This window comes from Vulpes vulpes, chromosome 13 (genome assembly GCF_048418805.1).
Source record: "Vulpes vulpes isolate BD-2025 chromosome 13, VulVul3, whole genome shotgun sequence".
NCBI classification, from domain to species: domain Eukaryota; kingdom Metazoa; phylum Chordata; class Mammalia; order Carnivora; family Canidae; genus Vulpes; species Vulpes vulpes.
The window spans coordinates 46876020-46893147 of NC_132792.1; the positions used below are offsets into that span (position 1 = coordinate 46876020).

Genomic DNA, 17128 nt, shown 5'->3' on the forward strand with positions numbered 1-17128 from the left:
ATCGTTTAGTAGTGGGATTATAATCTGGTTTTAGACTATATCACATTCACAGCAGAATTTCAAGAATAATAATAAAAGAATAGAAACAGAATTTCCAAGCTAGTAGAGTAGAAAAGAATTTTAAAAAACCAACTCAATCTCCAAAAAAAGTCTAGACAGAAAAAAAAGAGCATAAGTAACCAAAACTAACAGAAAGCACAAAGTAAGAGAGTCCAAACACAGAAAACAATTGGAATACAGAAATAATCACAACAAATGGATAAATTCAAAGGGTAAGAGACACCTACCTAGCAAAGATACTGACAGGATGAAAGCAAAATATGGAAAAGAACATACTAGACAAATAAAAACTAAAAGAAAGCTGAAATTAGTTGTAATAGCAAACAGCATTCTTAGGAGAACAAAGAGAATGCGCAGCACCGGTGGCGCAGCAGTTTGGTGCTGCCTGCAGCCCGGGGTATGATCCTTGAGATCCGGGATAGAGTCCCATGTCGGGCTCTCTGCACGGAGCCTGCTCCTCTGTGTGTGTGTGTGTGTGTGTGAATAAATAAATCTTAAAAAAAAAAAAAGGAGAAGAGAATTATTCAAGGTTCAAATAGGTAGACCTAAAACTATAAATCTGCATGCTTAAAAGGAAATGCTCCCCAACATGGTGGCCTCAGCAAAAAAGACAGGGAAGACTATTTTCCTAACAGACTTCCTGGATAAGGATGGCAGCAGAAACATCTCTGTCCCCCAACCAGTAAGCTGGAATGATCTGGAAAATGTCTCAACCACTTGGAACACTAATGATGGCAACATGTATAAGGCACCTCCATCTGACCACTGCACCACAGGCTGCCTGGCCACCTACTATCAACAGAGCCCTCTTCTCAAAATGCTACTCTGTGTTGAGAGTACAGTAATGCTACTCTATATTCTCTAGGGAATATAACTTGTAATGTGACAGAAGTCTCATTAAGGAATTCTTCAGAGGATTAAATATCAGTGCAGTGCATTTACCATTTGAATCCAGCAAGCCAGAGGTTGAAAGGTTTGACTGCGTGGAGTTTGAGAACCTGCCTTTCTTACTCAGTGCTCTAAGCCTCAATAAAGAGTCTCTGGTTAACAAAATTCCAATCTTCATCAAGCTCAATACAAAGACATGGATGCTCATTCTTTTGACTGAGCATGAAATCAAGATTCTCAGAAAATATCCAACAGACAGCCTAGATGACTATCTACCTAGAAGAGGTGACGATAGCTCTGAAGGCAAACATCGCGATCATTATGGAGAACAGGACTGTTATGAAGACTAACATAGCAGAGACTATGATTGAGGCTATGACTCCAGGATAAACAGCAGCAAAGTTTTTTTGGTAGGGGGTACAATATGGATGATGACTATAGAGGAAGTGGGACCACAAGGAAGACAAATATGATAAACATGATGTTCAGTTGAGGGGCTCTAAAGATGATTATTCTGGGGATGATTACAGATGTGATGACAGAAGTCCCTCCCAAAGAACCAAACTGAATCTAAAGCTTCATTCAGAGTACTCTCAAGGAAGATGACCACTTGGCTGGCACTTCCCAGTCTAGTCAAGCAGCCTCGATGTTTGGAGCAGCAAGGCCTACTGACCCAGCTATAAAAGAACAAGAAATAGAAAAGCAGCTACAGAGGAAGGAGAAATCAAAACATCAGCTAGATGAACCAAAACTACAATGACGGCCTTAGGAGAGACACATACTGGCAAAGTGAAAAAACTGAGGAACAAGAATGGTCAAGGATAGGAAGTTTATCATCTCAAACTGGGACCTCAGCTGTATCAGAAGTCAGAGCAGAGCACGAAGGAGAGAAAGTGAGAAGTCTGAAAAATGAAATAGCACAGAAGACTGCCACTCTCTAACTTCTAATCCTCCCAAACCTGGTCAGCTGCTAAAGGTAATCCCTTCCACTAAGAGGCAATGCTTGGGTAAAGTGAAGTGCTAATTCTTATCCTTGATCTCAGAGCTCAAACAGAACAACAATCTCTTACAAGGATGGGGGGAGGTGCGGGGGGAGTAGCTCCAGCTCAATCATCTCAGGAAGGATCAACTTGGAAAGAAACAAACTAGATGGGGTGAATGTCCAAAAAGTAGAAGCGAGAAGGCCAGCATAACCCAAGATATGAAGGGAATAAACACTAATGGAAGGATTCTGAAAGGAAACATGGCGAAAAGGATCAAAATTCCAAATCTGGGGATGGCTGGGTGGCTCACTCAGTTAAGTGTCTGACTCTTAATCTTGGCTCAGTTCTTGCTCTCATGGTCATGAGTTTGTGCCCCGAGTTGGGCTCCACACTAGGCATGTGGAACCTACTTAAAAAAAAAAAAAAAAAAAATCCAAATCTGCACCTGAGCCAGACACCTGAAGAATTCAGCCTGTAAATTCAGTACTGTAAGTATGCTGCTCTTCCAGCTGACGGGTAAGATTGAAATGAGAGGGAAGATTTTACAGAATAGACCTCACATCCTGCACTTTTTCCTATTTTCTTGTGACCCTGAAGCATTCCTGAGAAAACCAAGTATCTATCTAGACAAGACAAAATATCCAGACCAGTTCACCATCTGTTGGCAAGGGAAAAAAGCCTCAAAGGATTTTTAGTATGGGAAGAAACTGACAAATTGTCATTGCTGTGGGTGGTTTCAACACACTTCAATTTTTCATAGGTCAAATAGACCTGAAAATAAAAATAAAAACAAAACGATGAACAAGTGGGTCTTAACAAACATAAACAGAATCTTATACCCAACTATTAGAAAATAAACATTCTCCTCAAGCATAAATGAGACATACAGAAAACTAATACATATTAGGACATAATGAAAATATCACTAAATTTCAAAGAGTGTGTATCATGTTGTTCCCAGGCACTGACTATATATAATTAACTTGAAAAAAAAAAAAAAACAGTACTATGGGGTGCCTGGGTGGCTCATCTGGTCAAGCATCTGCCTATCCACTCAGGTCATGATCCCGGGGTCCTGAGATGGATCCTTGAATTGGGTTCCCTGCTCATCAGAGTCTGCTTCTCTGTTTCCCTCTGTCCCTTCCCCTTTCTTGTGCATGCACATGCATGCATATGTGCTCTCTATCTCTCAAATAAATTTTTTTAAAAAGTCAGTAATAGGAGATAAATTTTAAAAACACAAGTATAAAAAAAACTTCTAAATATTTCATGAGTCAGAAGAAACCATGCTGACAATTAAAAAAAAATACTAAGAAATGAATGATAACAAATATACCATATAAAATTTTGTGGGATACAATAAAAGTTAACTTAGAGGCAAATCTAGAGCCTTAAAGACTTATACTAGGAAAAAGAAGAAAGGCTGAAAATTAGATAACAGGTAAATTTGTTAAGATAGAAATAAACAGAGTAAATCCCCAAGAAGTACAGAATAGTATAGAAAAGAAACTAATGAATTAGGAAAGAAGTAACAAAAGGATTAACAAAGAGTGCCCATGTGGCTCAGTTCATTGAGCATCGAACTCTTGATTTCAGCTAGGGTCGTCATCTTGGGGTCATAGGATTGAATCCTGCACTGGGCTCCATGCTCAGTGCAGAGTCAGCTTGGGTTTCTCTCTCTCCCTCTCTCTTTGCCCTTCCCTCTGCTCACACACACACACACACACACACACACACACACACACTGGTGCTCTCTCTCTGAAATAAAATCTTTAAAAAAGAGAAGTGATTAATAAAGATAGAATTCTTAGAAAAGACTAAAACAAATAAATGTCTAGCAAGACTAATGAAGGGTAAATAAAAAACAAAACAGAGCCCCAAAGGAGACCAAAGACATCCTATGTAACAGATGTAACAAAGCAGACCTGAGGGAAAAAAGGACAACCAAATAGTACTGAAATTGCCTATGTGGAAAAATTCAATTGGATCCTCACATCATATACAAAATCACTTCAAGATGGACTAGTGATGTACATACGAAAGGCAAACTTTAAAATTTTTAAGAAATTAAGAGCAGAAAACTACTGTTTTATACCATCCCAGAAAAGAAGGATATCTTAAGCATATCAACCAAAAAGGAAAAGTGTGAATATTTTGACTAGGTGGAAACCAAGAACTTCTGTTTATCATAAAACATAAGAAAGCAAACTAAACAGATAAGCTGCAAACTGGAAGATATTTACAAAACATAAAACTGATTAAAGATTAGTATTTAAACTATATGAGAAGGGTGTCTGGGTGGCTCATTCAGTAAAGAGTCTGCCTTTGGCTCAGGTCATGATCCCAGAGTTCTGGGATCTAGCTCTGAGGTATGGTCCCTGCTGAACAAGCAGTTTGCTTCTCCTTCTCAACCTCTGCTCCTCCTCCTGCTTGTGCTTTCTCTCTCTTGCTCACTCTCAAATAAATAAAATAAAATCTTTAAAAATAAAATAAACTATATGAGAACCTCTACAAAAAACAAAACCTCTAAAAACAACTTAAGTAGTCAAATGGGCAAAAAAACCTGAACAGGACTTTTATACTATAAGGAAACTTGTAAGGCCAATTCATATATAAAAAGATGCAGAATCTCATTATTCATCAGTGAAATACAAGACCACATGAGATGTTATTTTTAAACTCACTAGAAAAATAAACTCACTAGAATGATAAAAACTAGAAACATTAACAGTAAAAATAATGGCCAAAACCCCCCCCCCACAACAACCACCACCACCATCACAACAAACCTAAACGTAAAGATGGTGGCTCTTACACACTGCAACTAGGTGTTTAAATTGGTTAAATCCTTCTGGTAGATGTTAAAACTGGTATAATTGCTGGAAAATAATCTGACGTCACATGATATTGAAGATTTGCATGTCCTTCAAGGAGCAATTCTAGGTACCTACTACAGGCATTTTTTTACTTGTATGCCAAATGTAAGCATACTTAAAAATAACAAAAGGAAAAAATACTCAAATGTCCACTGGTAGAAAAATGGTTAAATGAATTAGGCTAACTCATACAATGGAACATTATACAGCAGTGAGAATGAATGAACTACAGCTATAGGCAACAACAGGAAAGAACTATATAGCTGTAAGCAACAACATTAATGGGTCTTAGAAATATAATAGTGAATGAAAAAAATACAAATGGAGTTCTGAGTATTAATATCTTCCTCCCGCTCCGTCCCACCTCTAGGATTTAACATTCTACACTGAGATCATCAAGAAATGTTTCCAACTCTCAAACACAAAGAAGAAAGAAATGAATTCTTTTGGCGGTTATCGTGACTTCATCTTTTCCTATGCATTTCCTTTGAAAACACAATTCCATGATTGAGAAAGAGATTCAGAAACATAGAGACATTGTGAATCCTGAGTCTCAAATGCTTATACAATCAACAAACTGAATGAAACCCATTGAAGAAATGCTGAGGTCCAAAGGGCAATCAAATAACAAAGTGTCACTCTTCCAAGGAGTATGCTCTGAATATAATGGAAACACTTCTGCACAAACTAAGGAAATTAGTGTATGGAATTATTTCTGCTATATTTCTAAACTCCAGATAAAGTATTTTATTTTGTATGTGACACAGCAACAGAGTCCAAAAATAATTCACCACCACTGCTCTGTTGTAAATTTAAATGTGCACACTGAAATTTTTCTATGTATTCTTTTAAGATACTTGAAGGTTTTCTTTGGAATGTATAAAGATTTGTAAAATAGGTTTTTCTCTATAATAAAATATAGTTTGTGCCAAGTTTACAAAGTCTATAAACAGAACAATTATTAAATTCAAAACAAAAAAATACATTTGTAGTAATACCATTTTAAAAAGAGGTTAAAAGAGGTTAAATTGCTTTTCAGAAAAGCAATTACTTCAGGTGTTGGGGAAAGATAGGAACATGCAGTTACAGAGGTGCTCACAGGCAGCTTCTTCAACTGTGTTGGTACTGACCTAGTTTGTAATTGGTTGGTGCCCAAATGTTTGTTTTTATTATTAACTTCCATATGTTACACATTACTGGCAGGTTCAAATTATAGAATTTTTAAAAATTTCAAGAACGCATGGAAGGCAAGGAAGTAGATAAAGTGTAGATCACTAATTCATCAAGTGTGATGGTAAGAGAGTATGCCTACAGCCTGCAAAGGAAAAGAAGGAAAGGACATAGCTTTCACACAGATGATGTGATTAGTCTTCAAAGAAAAAGACACTCTTTCTCTAAACAATGGATGAAGGATCTAAGGAAAGGTAAGAGGGCAGCCCTGGTGGCTCAGTGGTTTAGTGCCGCCTTTGCCCCTGGGATGTGATCCTGGAGACCCGGGACTGAGTCCCACATCGGGCTCCCTGCATGGAGCCTGCTTCTCCCTCTGCCTGTATCTCTGCCTCTCTCTCTCTCTCTCTTTCTTTCTCTCTCTCTCTCTCTGTCTCTCATGAATAAATAAAATCTTTTTTTTTAAAGGAAAGGTAAAGATATTAAGTCATTTGGAGGTATATTAAAAGGAAATTGAGGAGATTTATTAATCAGTTAGAAAGGTGAGAATAAAGAAGATAAACAGGCATATGATTATTTTAAGTAGATACTTATAATGATTAGTAACTGCAAATTTAAACAGCAAAATATGGCAGGGATGGTTCAAAAATGGTACCATTTTGCTTTCAAAGGGAAGAAACAAAGGCAATAAAATAATCAAATCCAACATACAATTAGTTCCCACACTTCATTTAATAACATAAAGTTGCAGGACACTTAAAATACAATGTACTACTATATATATATTCTTTAATCTGGCATTATAATAACGATGTATGAGTAGGGAGGTATTATTCTCATCTGACAGATGAGGAGATTATGCCTCAAAAGTGTTCAAAGTTTACAGTCATATTTTTTATGACAATGTAGTCTAGAGAGGTATAATTAACTATCAATATATGGAGTTTGAGTGTTAAATATAGTCTTAGTTAAAAAAGAAGTTGCTCATCACTTACTATGTACCAGGAACTGTGCTAGACACTGGGGATATAAAGATGAGTAAGACACGATTCCTTCTTTCAAGGAGCTCATAGTCTAGTGAGGAGACAAACCTGTAAACAAATAAACAGCTTTCAGTGTTACAGTTACTAATACTAAAACAGATGCAAAATGTAAAGTAGTACATCTGAGGCACACAAGAAAAAGTGGATAATCCAAACTACAGGAATCAGGAAAGGGTTCACAGAGGATAATCAACCTTTGAATGAACAGTGTCTTGAAGTATAATTCTTTGAGAAAACTACAGAAAACATAGAACATTCAGAGAACTATTGGAATGGCTGGAAAATGGAAGGTAAGGATAGTGTCAAGTGATGAGGGTGACAGAGTAATCTAAATTGTAGAGGATCCTATTGAATTGTTTATATGGTATTCGAAATATACCGAGAGTAGTAGTTTAAAGTTTATCATAAAGGTAACTGACAGACACCAATGGGTTTCAATACTGAGAATCACATTTGAGAAGAGTAACTGGCAACAGTGGGGTTAGATTTAAAATACTGAGTTTATCTAAACCAGAGCAGGTAGTGTGAGGGAAAAAAAACTCAGGATATAGAAAAGATCTTTGACCAGATGGTTTGGGGACAAGCTGAGGGTTAGAAAGGAGGAGGATTCTGAACTAAAATTTCCTACTTCACTATCTGAGTGGATGAAGGTGCTATAACCAGGACAGTGAACAGCAGAGGAAGAGCAAACTGTGGGAGACAATACAGCACAAAGTTTAAGAGCCAACTCTGCAGTCATACTACTTTGATTTAATCACGTATTCTTCCACTTAACAGCTGTGTGACGAACTATGGCAAAAGGAAAAAACAAAGTCTGAGTTTTAACAAACTTTTGAGCAAATTAGTTATTCATCCAAATGAATATAGGTCATAAATTATGCCCAGAGAATATGGCCAGTTATATGTAAGCCGATTATGTCCAGCTCAACCCTTCAAAAATGCCACAGAATTGTTTAAGAGTTTATTATTATTCAACTGCAAAGAACACTCCTGAATGTAAAAAATAAACTATGCTTCCAGTCCTGCAAGGTTATAGGCCTACTGAACCCTCACTTAGAAGATGTACCTTAATTGCCTGCTTACTTCAAGATGGCTTGCTTAACTAAAGAAGACTTTTACTTTCAGAAGCAAAATTTAAGAAAAAAGAACAACAAGTCTGATCCATTTCGCATGCTATGTAAAGAATCAAGGCTTGGAAAACCCAGAAAGCTACTGTCACATACCTACCTGCCTGGATCAATTAATAAACACACTTAACTGGCTGCCTTGTCTGTAAAGTGGGCATGGCAAGGACCCAAAAATGGTAGAAGACAAACTCTCAACTTCAAAACTTAGTCTAGTTTTAAAGGTGGTATTAATACACAGTAAACACTTCAGTAACAAGATAGGATGGTCCATAGGTGCTAGAGATATTTCATCTAATGAATGTAGAACCTGAAGGTTGGAAAGCCTGCATTTAAGCAAAGCTATTACATCAACTGTACACAATTTAAAACTCAATCAAAGTGGCCAATTTATGGATGAAAAAAGCAGCTTTCCTGCCCCTAAAGTAGCCAAGATTTAACAACTCTAAAACAGAAAATAAGTGTTTCATAAAAGCACAGACTACAGAATAGGGGATTTAATTTTAATAATACAGGAATATTACTTTTACAATATCTTTACAAAAGATATTGTTGATAATTTCAATTCATTTATAAATTGAAGTAACAGTAAACAAGAGGGTGACTCATACTGATTTGCCAGGACCATACAGGTTTTAATTCTGCTCAATGGGAAACCTCTTGCTTCAGGGCACACCAGGGTAAACTTAGTAAACAGTATGAGGGCTCTAATTGTGTAGACACTTTTCTGAAGTACCTCAAAGAGATTTTTCTTGTGGAATCCTGTTATAATAAAGCATAATCTGGTTAAATTTTATATTTCTGTATAACCTAAATATTCAGAAAGGAAAAATCAACTTTACAGGGAGTACAACTCATCAGTGGACTTCAATATCACACCACTTGGACTACATGTTGGGACAAAGGAAGAGGAAGGAGCAAGACGCTTTCTCAATACCTAGTGTCTTTTAGCCCTCAGAACTGCTTGCTTTTACCCAACTCCAAATAATCAGCACTGTGGTCTCCCAAGGATCCAAAGGCATTTCCAACTTCTTGGATAACTTCTTAATACTCAGGTCCACTGTTCTTTCCCCTACCACACCACTATCCTCAGTCCAGTCTCCGCATCAATGTCAACAACCCCCGGCCTTGTATCCTGCTGGCCAATCTCATTCCACTGACCAGCAAGGCTGACTCCCTGCTCCACCAGCGCATGCTCCCTTTACAATCTGTCCACTTAATTCAGTATCTCCAGTCCCTCCAGCTCCTCTTTGTCCCATTAGCACCTAGTAGCAATATCATCACTACTGTTCTCATAGTACTTCCCAGTTTCAAAATTTCACATACCTTTCTGTTTGGGATAGAAGCTAGCAAATTTCTTATAAAGTTCACTTGCCCACACTGACCTGTCTGTGTAAGTATCACTGATTCTCTTAAATGCAAAACAAGTGTCACCATGATTACACACACACACACAACCACTTTTAATCTCTGCCATTCTGTGACTTATAAGCACTTGCAGTATCTACCAGACAAAGGGCAAATGAAGATGGGCATCTACAGGTACTTTGTCACTTCTGACTATAGTTTGGGCATTTATATTAATCTAATAATACCTATTTAATCACAGGCTCTAATGAACTCACCTTTCCTCTACTCTTCTATACTTTGAATCAATTTCTTTTTAATATTTTATTTATTTATTCATGAGAGACACACAGAGAGAGGGGGGGCGGGCACAGATACAGGCAGAGGGAGAAGCAGGCTCCATGCAGGGAGCCCGACATGGGACTTGATCCTGGGTCTCCAGGATCATGCCCTGGGCCGAAGGCAGGCGCTAAACCACTGAGCCACCCAGGGATCCCCACTTTCAGTCAATTTTAAAGTTTGTCTTAGTGAACTATATTATGGCATGTGACAGGAGGAGCACAGAAAGGTTGTTTTTTTTTTTAATGAGAAAAAATGTATTTATCTTCAAAATGCCAAATTTCCTAAATCACTACTTCCAACTCTTATTATTTATCTCCATCCAATTTCAGATTTTCAACCAGAGGAGGAAAATACATTAATTTTCTCCAAACCTTATGGGTCTGTTTTTACACATCCTCCAATTTTTACCTCTGCTTTTCCAGCAACACGAATCTAGGCCTCTTTTGACTTTTTTCTTCCAAATATGTCTCACATCTCCCCTTTCATAAATTCATTCTATTTTTTAATCTCACTTTCCTGTGTCCAGTGAGTTAATATTCAACTGTAGCTTTCATTTTTAACTGTTCTTTCTCTCAAACAATTATACAGAAAACCTGCTTTACCATAAACTGATTTGAAAATTTTCCTCTCATTAATGTTACCTGCTGCCACCTCAAGCTAGGAATAAAAAATAAATAAAAAAATCTTACATGTGAACTCCTTGCTCTCAAAATTATTCTATGACCAATCTAAACACTGGTTATATAGTTCATATAAACTTCCTTCTCTTCCTCAAATAATAAACATTCATTCACACTGTCAGTGTATATCCTTACTGAGGTAGCCAAAAGCCTTGCTGAATTTAACCTATACTTCCTCAAATTACCATGGCACACACCCTAATGAACTGCTGCCCATTAATTTCCAGAATTTACTTTCTCATTGCTCTTTACTTAAAATTCATTCTATTTACAGAAAGCTATGTCCAATAGCTAGTCAAGCTATTTAACTCCATTCTCTCTCTTATTCTAGTTAGTTCTAATCAAGTTACTTCTGGAGTCTGGTTCCTTCAAATTTCATCTACTTCCTTGCCTTCAAATCAGTCTTGCGTCGCACTTAGCAAGATTCCAGTCACAGCACAATCATGATCATAGTAACTTAACTTGCTTTTCTTATCAAGGTGTTTGCCGTCCACTGATGAGAAAGTTACAAAATAGTTACCTATCCAAAGCAAAACTAACCACCTATCCTGTCAAACAAAATGTGTTTCATATAAACTTCCAACCAGCAAAACGTATAGGGTCTTCTGGTCTAAACAGAATGCAAGTTTCCTCCAAAAAAGGTAATAAATAATTAATAACAGGACTTGGCAGGGTCTAGAGGCTCAACTAGCAATAACGATGACATACTGAAGTAAAGTCCAGTTCAGAGGATCAAAGAGCCAAGATATTTATATTATGAACTGACAGAGTGCCAGGTTTTGCTCTTAGACAAGTCAGAGGTTAACAATTTAAAAAAATTACACTTACTGCAAACTTAATGTAAGACTCTAAACATCCAGTAACGTTTGAAGTTACAAGAAACAGAAGTCAAGCTCTGTCAACAACTAAACTGTCATTTATAGAAGCCTTTCAGTCTGTTTGGTGGTCCAATTATTTCTAATGAGGAGGGGGAAGTAAACTACTGAAAATAAGAAAATATCATTTGCCAAAGGCTAGTTTGAATTTGGATTTGAATTTCTACTCTCACATTTACGAAGAAGCAGTGTAAGAGTGGTTAAGAGTGTAAATTCTGCAGCCAGACTGCCTAGATCCTGGCTCATTTGACTAGTATGTTCAACTTTTGGCAAGCTCCTTTACCTCACAGTGCCTGAGTTTGTAAATCTATAAAATGAAAAGGCACCTACTTTATGAGTTAATGAGTTAATACTGACGGAGTGCTAACAAAAGTACCTAGCACACAATAAACTACATATTGGGATCCCTGGGTGGCACAGCGGTTTGGTGCCTGCCTTTGGCCCAGGGTGCGATCCTGGAGACCCGGGATCGAATCCCACGTCGGGTTCCTGGTGCATGGAGCCTGCTTCTCCCTCTGCCTGTGTCTCTGCCTCTCTCTCTCTCTTCTCTCTGTGACTATCATAAATAAATTAAAAAATTAAAAAAAAATAAAAAATAAACTACATATTAAGCATTTCTTTTAACAATTTTTCTGAATTCTTTCAGCATATATATATATATATATATATATATATATATATAGACACACACACACACTAGACATGTTTTCAGGTAATGTGTTAAATAGAAGGAACACAAAAATCACCTGAGATATCCTCTTTGTCCCCAGCAAGTTTATAATATAGCAGTGGAAACAGACAAGGAAATCAGTAGCTTTAAGCTCATTGACAGGGTTGTGCAGAGTACTACAGTACAAAAGAGAAGCACCTAAATTAGATTTGGTGGGAAGAGGTGAAGAAATGTCAGGAATAGTTTCTTTTTAAAAAGATTTTATTTATTTGAAAGAAAGGGAAAGACAGAGAGAGTCCAAGTGAGGTATGATGGCTGGATCCTGAGCTGAAGGCAGACCCTTTAACCAACTGAGCCACCCAAGCATCCCAGGAAAGGCTTTTGAGAGATGGTAACAGTAAGACAGGTAAAAAGAGAAAACTGTCCACTGGACAATATAGATGTTAGGAGGCCCTTAGCAGGGGCAATTTTAATACAATGGTAAGACCAGAAGTCAATGGCTTAGGAAATCATTATTTAGATGTGTGACTGTAAAGGAAAAGACAGATACAGACTTAAAGGGAGGTATTCATGGGTTTGTTTGTGATGGAAGATGGAAGAGACATGAACATATTTTCAGACAGGAAGGAGCTGAAGTCATAGAAGAAATGATTACTATGACAAGATTTCTGAGGGCAGAGCTAGTTGACATTTAACAGAGGTACAGACATAAATAGTTCACACAGGCTAAACAAAGAAAAGAATGGATGAGAATACAGATATCTCTGAAAGTGAGAAGAAAGTTAAAGAGGTTTTACCTACCAATTTCCTCTCCAAAGGAAGCAATCTTTGAGGCACTGGGAATACAATGGTCAATAAAAATAGACAACATTCCCTGTTTTAACAGCTATATGGTTAGGTAAGGAATTTGAGAGTGAGTGAAGACTTTTGGGTCCAGGAGAGTAGCAGCACCAATCTCCACAGACATGTGAATTTTTTTCCACTTCATTTTTAATAGTTCATGTTTAGAAGCAATGATACTAATTGTTAGAGCCGCTTAGAGCACAGGTTCCAGAAGAGAAAAGGGCATACTCTACTAGCTACTGTCAAATTAGTCCTGGTTATTCAAATATATCATGTATACACACCTTTTCTGCCACCTTCATTCATTAAAATTCAGCTAGAGAAAATAAGATAATTGGTATTCTCCAGAAAAGCTCTTTACTCAAGGCTCACTAATGACACTATTTCTAATCCACTACCAGTTTCCCCAACCTGGCTGCATGTCAGAATCATCTGGGGAACCATGCTGGGGGCCCAGGGGATTCTTACAGAAATATTTGGGTACTCTCGACCCTCATCTACCTAATTTCTAATCATTCCTCATGATTCAGTTCAAGTGTCATTTCTCCAATTTTGGACTAGTTAACTGCTACATGTTTCACAGCACTATAACCATGTTTATTTCTCTCCCTTATTACACAGTAAATTTCTTTTGTTATAACTCATCTTTATAATTCCAGCCCCTAGCCTACTTACTTAACACTCAATAAATTTATGATAAAAAGGAATATTCACAATTAATAAAACATTAACTCAACCCTGTAGAATTGGTTAGGATGGTTAGGTTAAAAAAAAAAAAAAACACAAACCATATAGTACAGAACTAAAATTTTAAAATGCTATAAAGAAAATCCTGGAAGATCTTATAAACCACCTATATCCTATCTTCATCCTAATTCTAGCCTCCAAGTCCATGTCCACCCTACCAATGTGATTTCATTGTCACAACCCACAGTAACAGCACAATACAAAAATATTCAATATAAAAGTAAAAGCATAAATGTTACCTGAAGTGCTTACTTATTAAATACTTAAACATCCAAAAGTACATAAACAAGAGAAAGCTGAAGTTTCAAGTTTAAACTTAAAAACTTCTAGCCCTAACTAAATATTCAAAGTAATTCAGAAGTCATATGGTAATCCTCAAATTATATATCAATTGGACTCTAAAGTCTGGGGGAAATATGGCTGCTTAGAATACAGTACAAATCTTTTCACAGAAATGTTATAAATAGTGGTAAGATAACAAGACCAAGCCACAATAGCCTACCAGACTCAAAAGAGCTGAACCACTGTACTGTACAAGGAAATCTATTGTTTTACAGAGATGTTTCTGAGCTTCCACAAATACTTATCTGGGTGAATATGCACTGTTCCTGCTAAAATCAAAGAAATTCCAAAATAAATTTCTGACACTGAGAAAAAGTACCAACATCATTTTGCATAGCACACAGTAAATACTCAAAAAACTACAGCTATTTTTATCAGAATCCTTGATTTCTACCTTTTGTGTTCTTCAAAATAGTTTTATTTTTCTCACTGGATCTGCATTTTGGACTGTAAACTCCGAGAGTGCTGGACAAATCTTCACTATTATATCTACCCTGCCTATCACAAAGCCTGGCACAGAGGAGTGTTTAATACTTGCTTGCTAATGAAGGTTAATTAATAACAACCGAATCTCAAAAACAAGTAACCCCAGGCTTAAAGCCAAGTATAGTCTTATGTAGTTTTTAGGTCCTCTTTTAAATGAACTACTGTACTTCTGAAATTGATTTTTTTCCCTTTAAAATCATCAAAATGAAAAATTAAGTGTAAAAATTCATGTAGAAAATATTCCTGAGTCACCAACTTAGAAAACACCGCTCAAGGCAACAGCCTCACTAAAAATGGCATAGCGAGACAGGGCATCTAAATTTCTCTGGGCCTTGGTAATCCTATTAAAATGTTAGAGCACAGAACATATTGAGATTTTCTAGCTTACAACTGCTTGTCTAAAAACACTGCATATTTCATGAAAACATAAAAGACTAACAATCATCCAGAATCTTTGCACCAACCCAACCCACAACTGTTTTCATTTTTATAGTATTATTTTCCTCCAATAAGCTGCTGCTTTTTTATTTTTATTTTTTACAAAGTTGCAACCCAAGTATACAAATCACTTTGTTTTCTACTCCCATCCCCATTTACAGTAAGAACTGCCTATTTCAAACTTGACTGAACCCTTGGCCAACATCAGAGAAAGCTTGTAGTAGTAAAACATAGTCGTAGAAAAATGTTGGCACTTTTCTAGAAGGCCACAAGATGGGGATATTGCTCCATAAAACACACCTTTAAAAATATATAATTAAATACATTATACCAATTTCCCCCAAAATAAAATGGACACTTTTCCTCTGCTGGAAGTAGGTATATAAAAATGTTTGTACCTTGTTTACTAGAAAACATTAGTGAGGACAAAGACAATCACAAAAATTAGCAGTAATTATTCTAATTAAGCTAAACAGTGACCCTTAAAAATAAAACAAACACAGGACTTTGGCAATATTATTGTATTTTTAATCACACTAATCTTTCCTTTTTTCCTTGCTCCATTTTCTTGCTCCTCAGTCATAATAAAAAACTGAAGCACATTTTTACTTCTGCACTGGCTAACTTTATTTTTCATAATTATTCTTAATTTAGGGAGATGATTCCTATTTTTCTGTTTTTAAAAGAACTGACACTAAGATTTATTTACATCAAAAAGGAAAACTACACCAAAATGAAATCAGTAATGAGAATGAGATAGTTTCTTTTCTAATTTGCAATAATTCCTGTTTCTTATAAAATGCAGTAATATGTCTACAATAGCAAAATACTAAAACTTTTCAAGCAAAACATTTTTGTATTTGATCATTTTTCCCCATGCCTTCATGGATATCAGTAGGAAACAGGTTTCCCACTCCTGTGCCACATTACTCAATTAACAAAATAAAATTCAAATAACACTGAGCATCTTGAAACTTAAGTTCCAAACTTTCACTATCAACTTAAAGTAATAAAAAGAACTGTGTAAATACTTCCTAAGCATAAGTCTAAGATGATAGAGTGTAACTACCTGGGATCATCTGCACTTATGTGGGGTGTATAAGTGGCTCAGAAACATAATCAGTCTATGTTTCTATAATCTAAAGCATGTCTCTAACTCCAAAACTAGTAAGAACACAGTGACTATCTATTGGACTATTGTCTCTTATTGTCAGTCACACACACACACACACACACACACAAAAAAAAAAACCCAAAAAACCAAACAAACAAACTAATGTTTTCAATTACCCTGCAGTCAATTATTCCTACTGACAAAAGAAGAAATTAAGTTTTAGGAATTTAAACTGCCTAGGGCCTTAAGACTAGTGAAAGTCAGGATTTTGAACCCAGATCTCCTTGGCTCAAAGCCAATGTTCTTTTTACTATGTTTCACTACATAAACTGAATATAAAAAACAAAATACTAAGCAAAATCTATGCCTTAAACCGAGCATTCTGCTCTATCAGTCTGATAGTACTATTCTCTTATTTTACCACTTAAAGATTAAGCAACTTCATAGTACGGTGGTTTGTGGAGCTTTTAAGCTAGTCATTAAAAATGCTTTTGCTAAAAATTAAGAAAGAACAAGTAATCTAAAAAAGATAATATGTAAAACGTAAACACACTAACAATGAAAGATTACCCAATACCTTAGTATTGGGATCATGATTCATAAATTCTGAGGAAAATAATCCAGGGCACATAACATTTTTATTTTTACAAGGATCAAACTTAATATAATTATATTATGCACAATCTCATATTTCAAAATGACACGAACATTTCCGTAAATAATTGGTTGTTTCAAAGTATGGTATTTTAATGGCATATTTGCTTTCCAGACTTTTTTCCCTTCAATCCAGTAAAATACACAGTATCTGCTACATCTCATGAAAGTTTAGAGCAGAAGCTGAGAGGTGATTAAGAGACTTACTTAAGGACACAAAGCTTCTTAATTTAAGGCCAAACCCAGGCCTGCTGATGAGGCTACTGCTCTTCTGCATTGCACAGCTCACTAGGGTATCATGACCCAAAGTTAAGTTCACGCCAAAACATTTCCTGATTGTTTCCTAATACATTAAAGATTCTAATTTACTAGTATTTAAGTAGCCATGGAAATTTACAAATTTACAAATTCTTCAATTCCAAAGTGCCAATTTCTAATGTGAGAAGAAC

The 17128-nt window shown here is 36.3% G+C and overlaps 1 protein-coding gene and 1 pseudogene across 13 annotated transcripts in view; one reads left to right on the top strand and one right to left on the bottom strand.

Moving 5' to 3' along the window:
- Positions 1 to 17128, bottom strand: part of WWP1 (WW domain containing E3 ubiquitin protein ligase 1) — a 114371-nt gene that overhangs the window by 87087 nt on the left and 10156 nt on the right. For 8 of the 13 annotated variants that reach the window (XM_072734366.1, XM_072734370.1, XM_072734368.1 and 5 more), the window contains exon 2: positions 6970 to 7065. The exons of the other annotated variants lie outside the window; for them this stretch is intronic. Coding sequence is in view for 2 of the 8 variants with exons in the window: in XM_072734364.1 (XP_072590465.1) it covers positions 6970 to 7045 (76 nt within the window). In the remaining 6 variants the exon portion in view is untranslated. The remainder of the gene's footprint in view (positions 1 to 6969; positions 7066 to 17128) is intronic. 13 annotated transcript variants of the gene reach the window in all.
- LOC112931581 (eukaryotic translation initiation factor 4B pseudogene) lies at positions 650 to 5668 on the top strand (annotated as a pseudogene).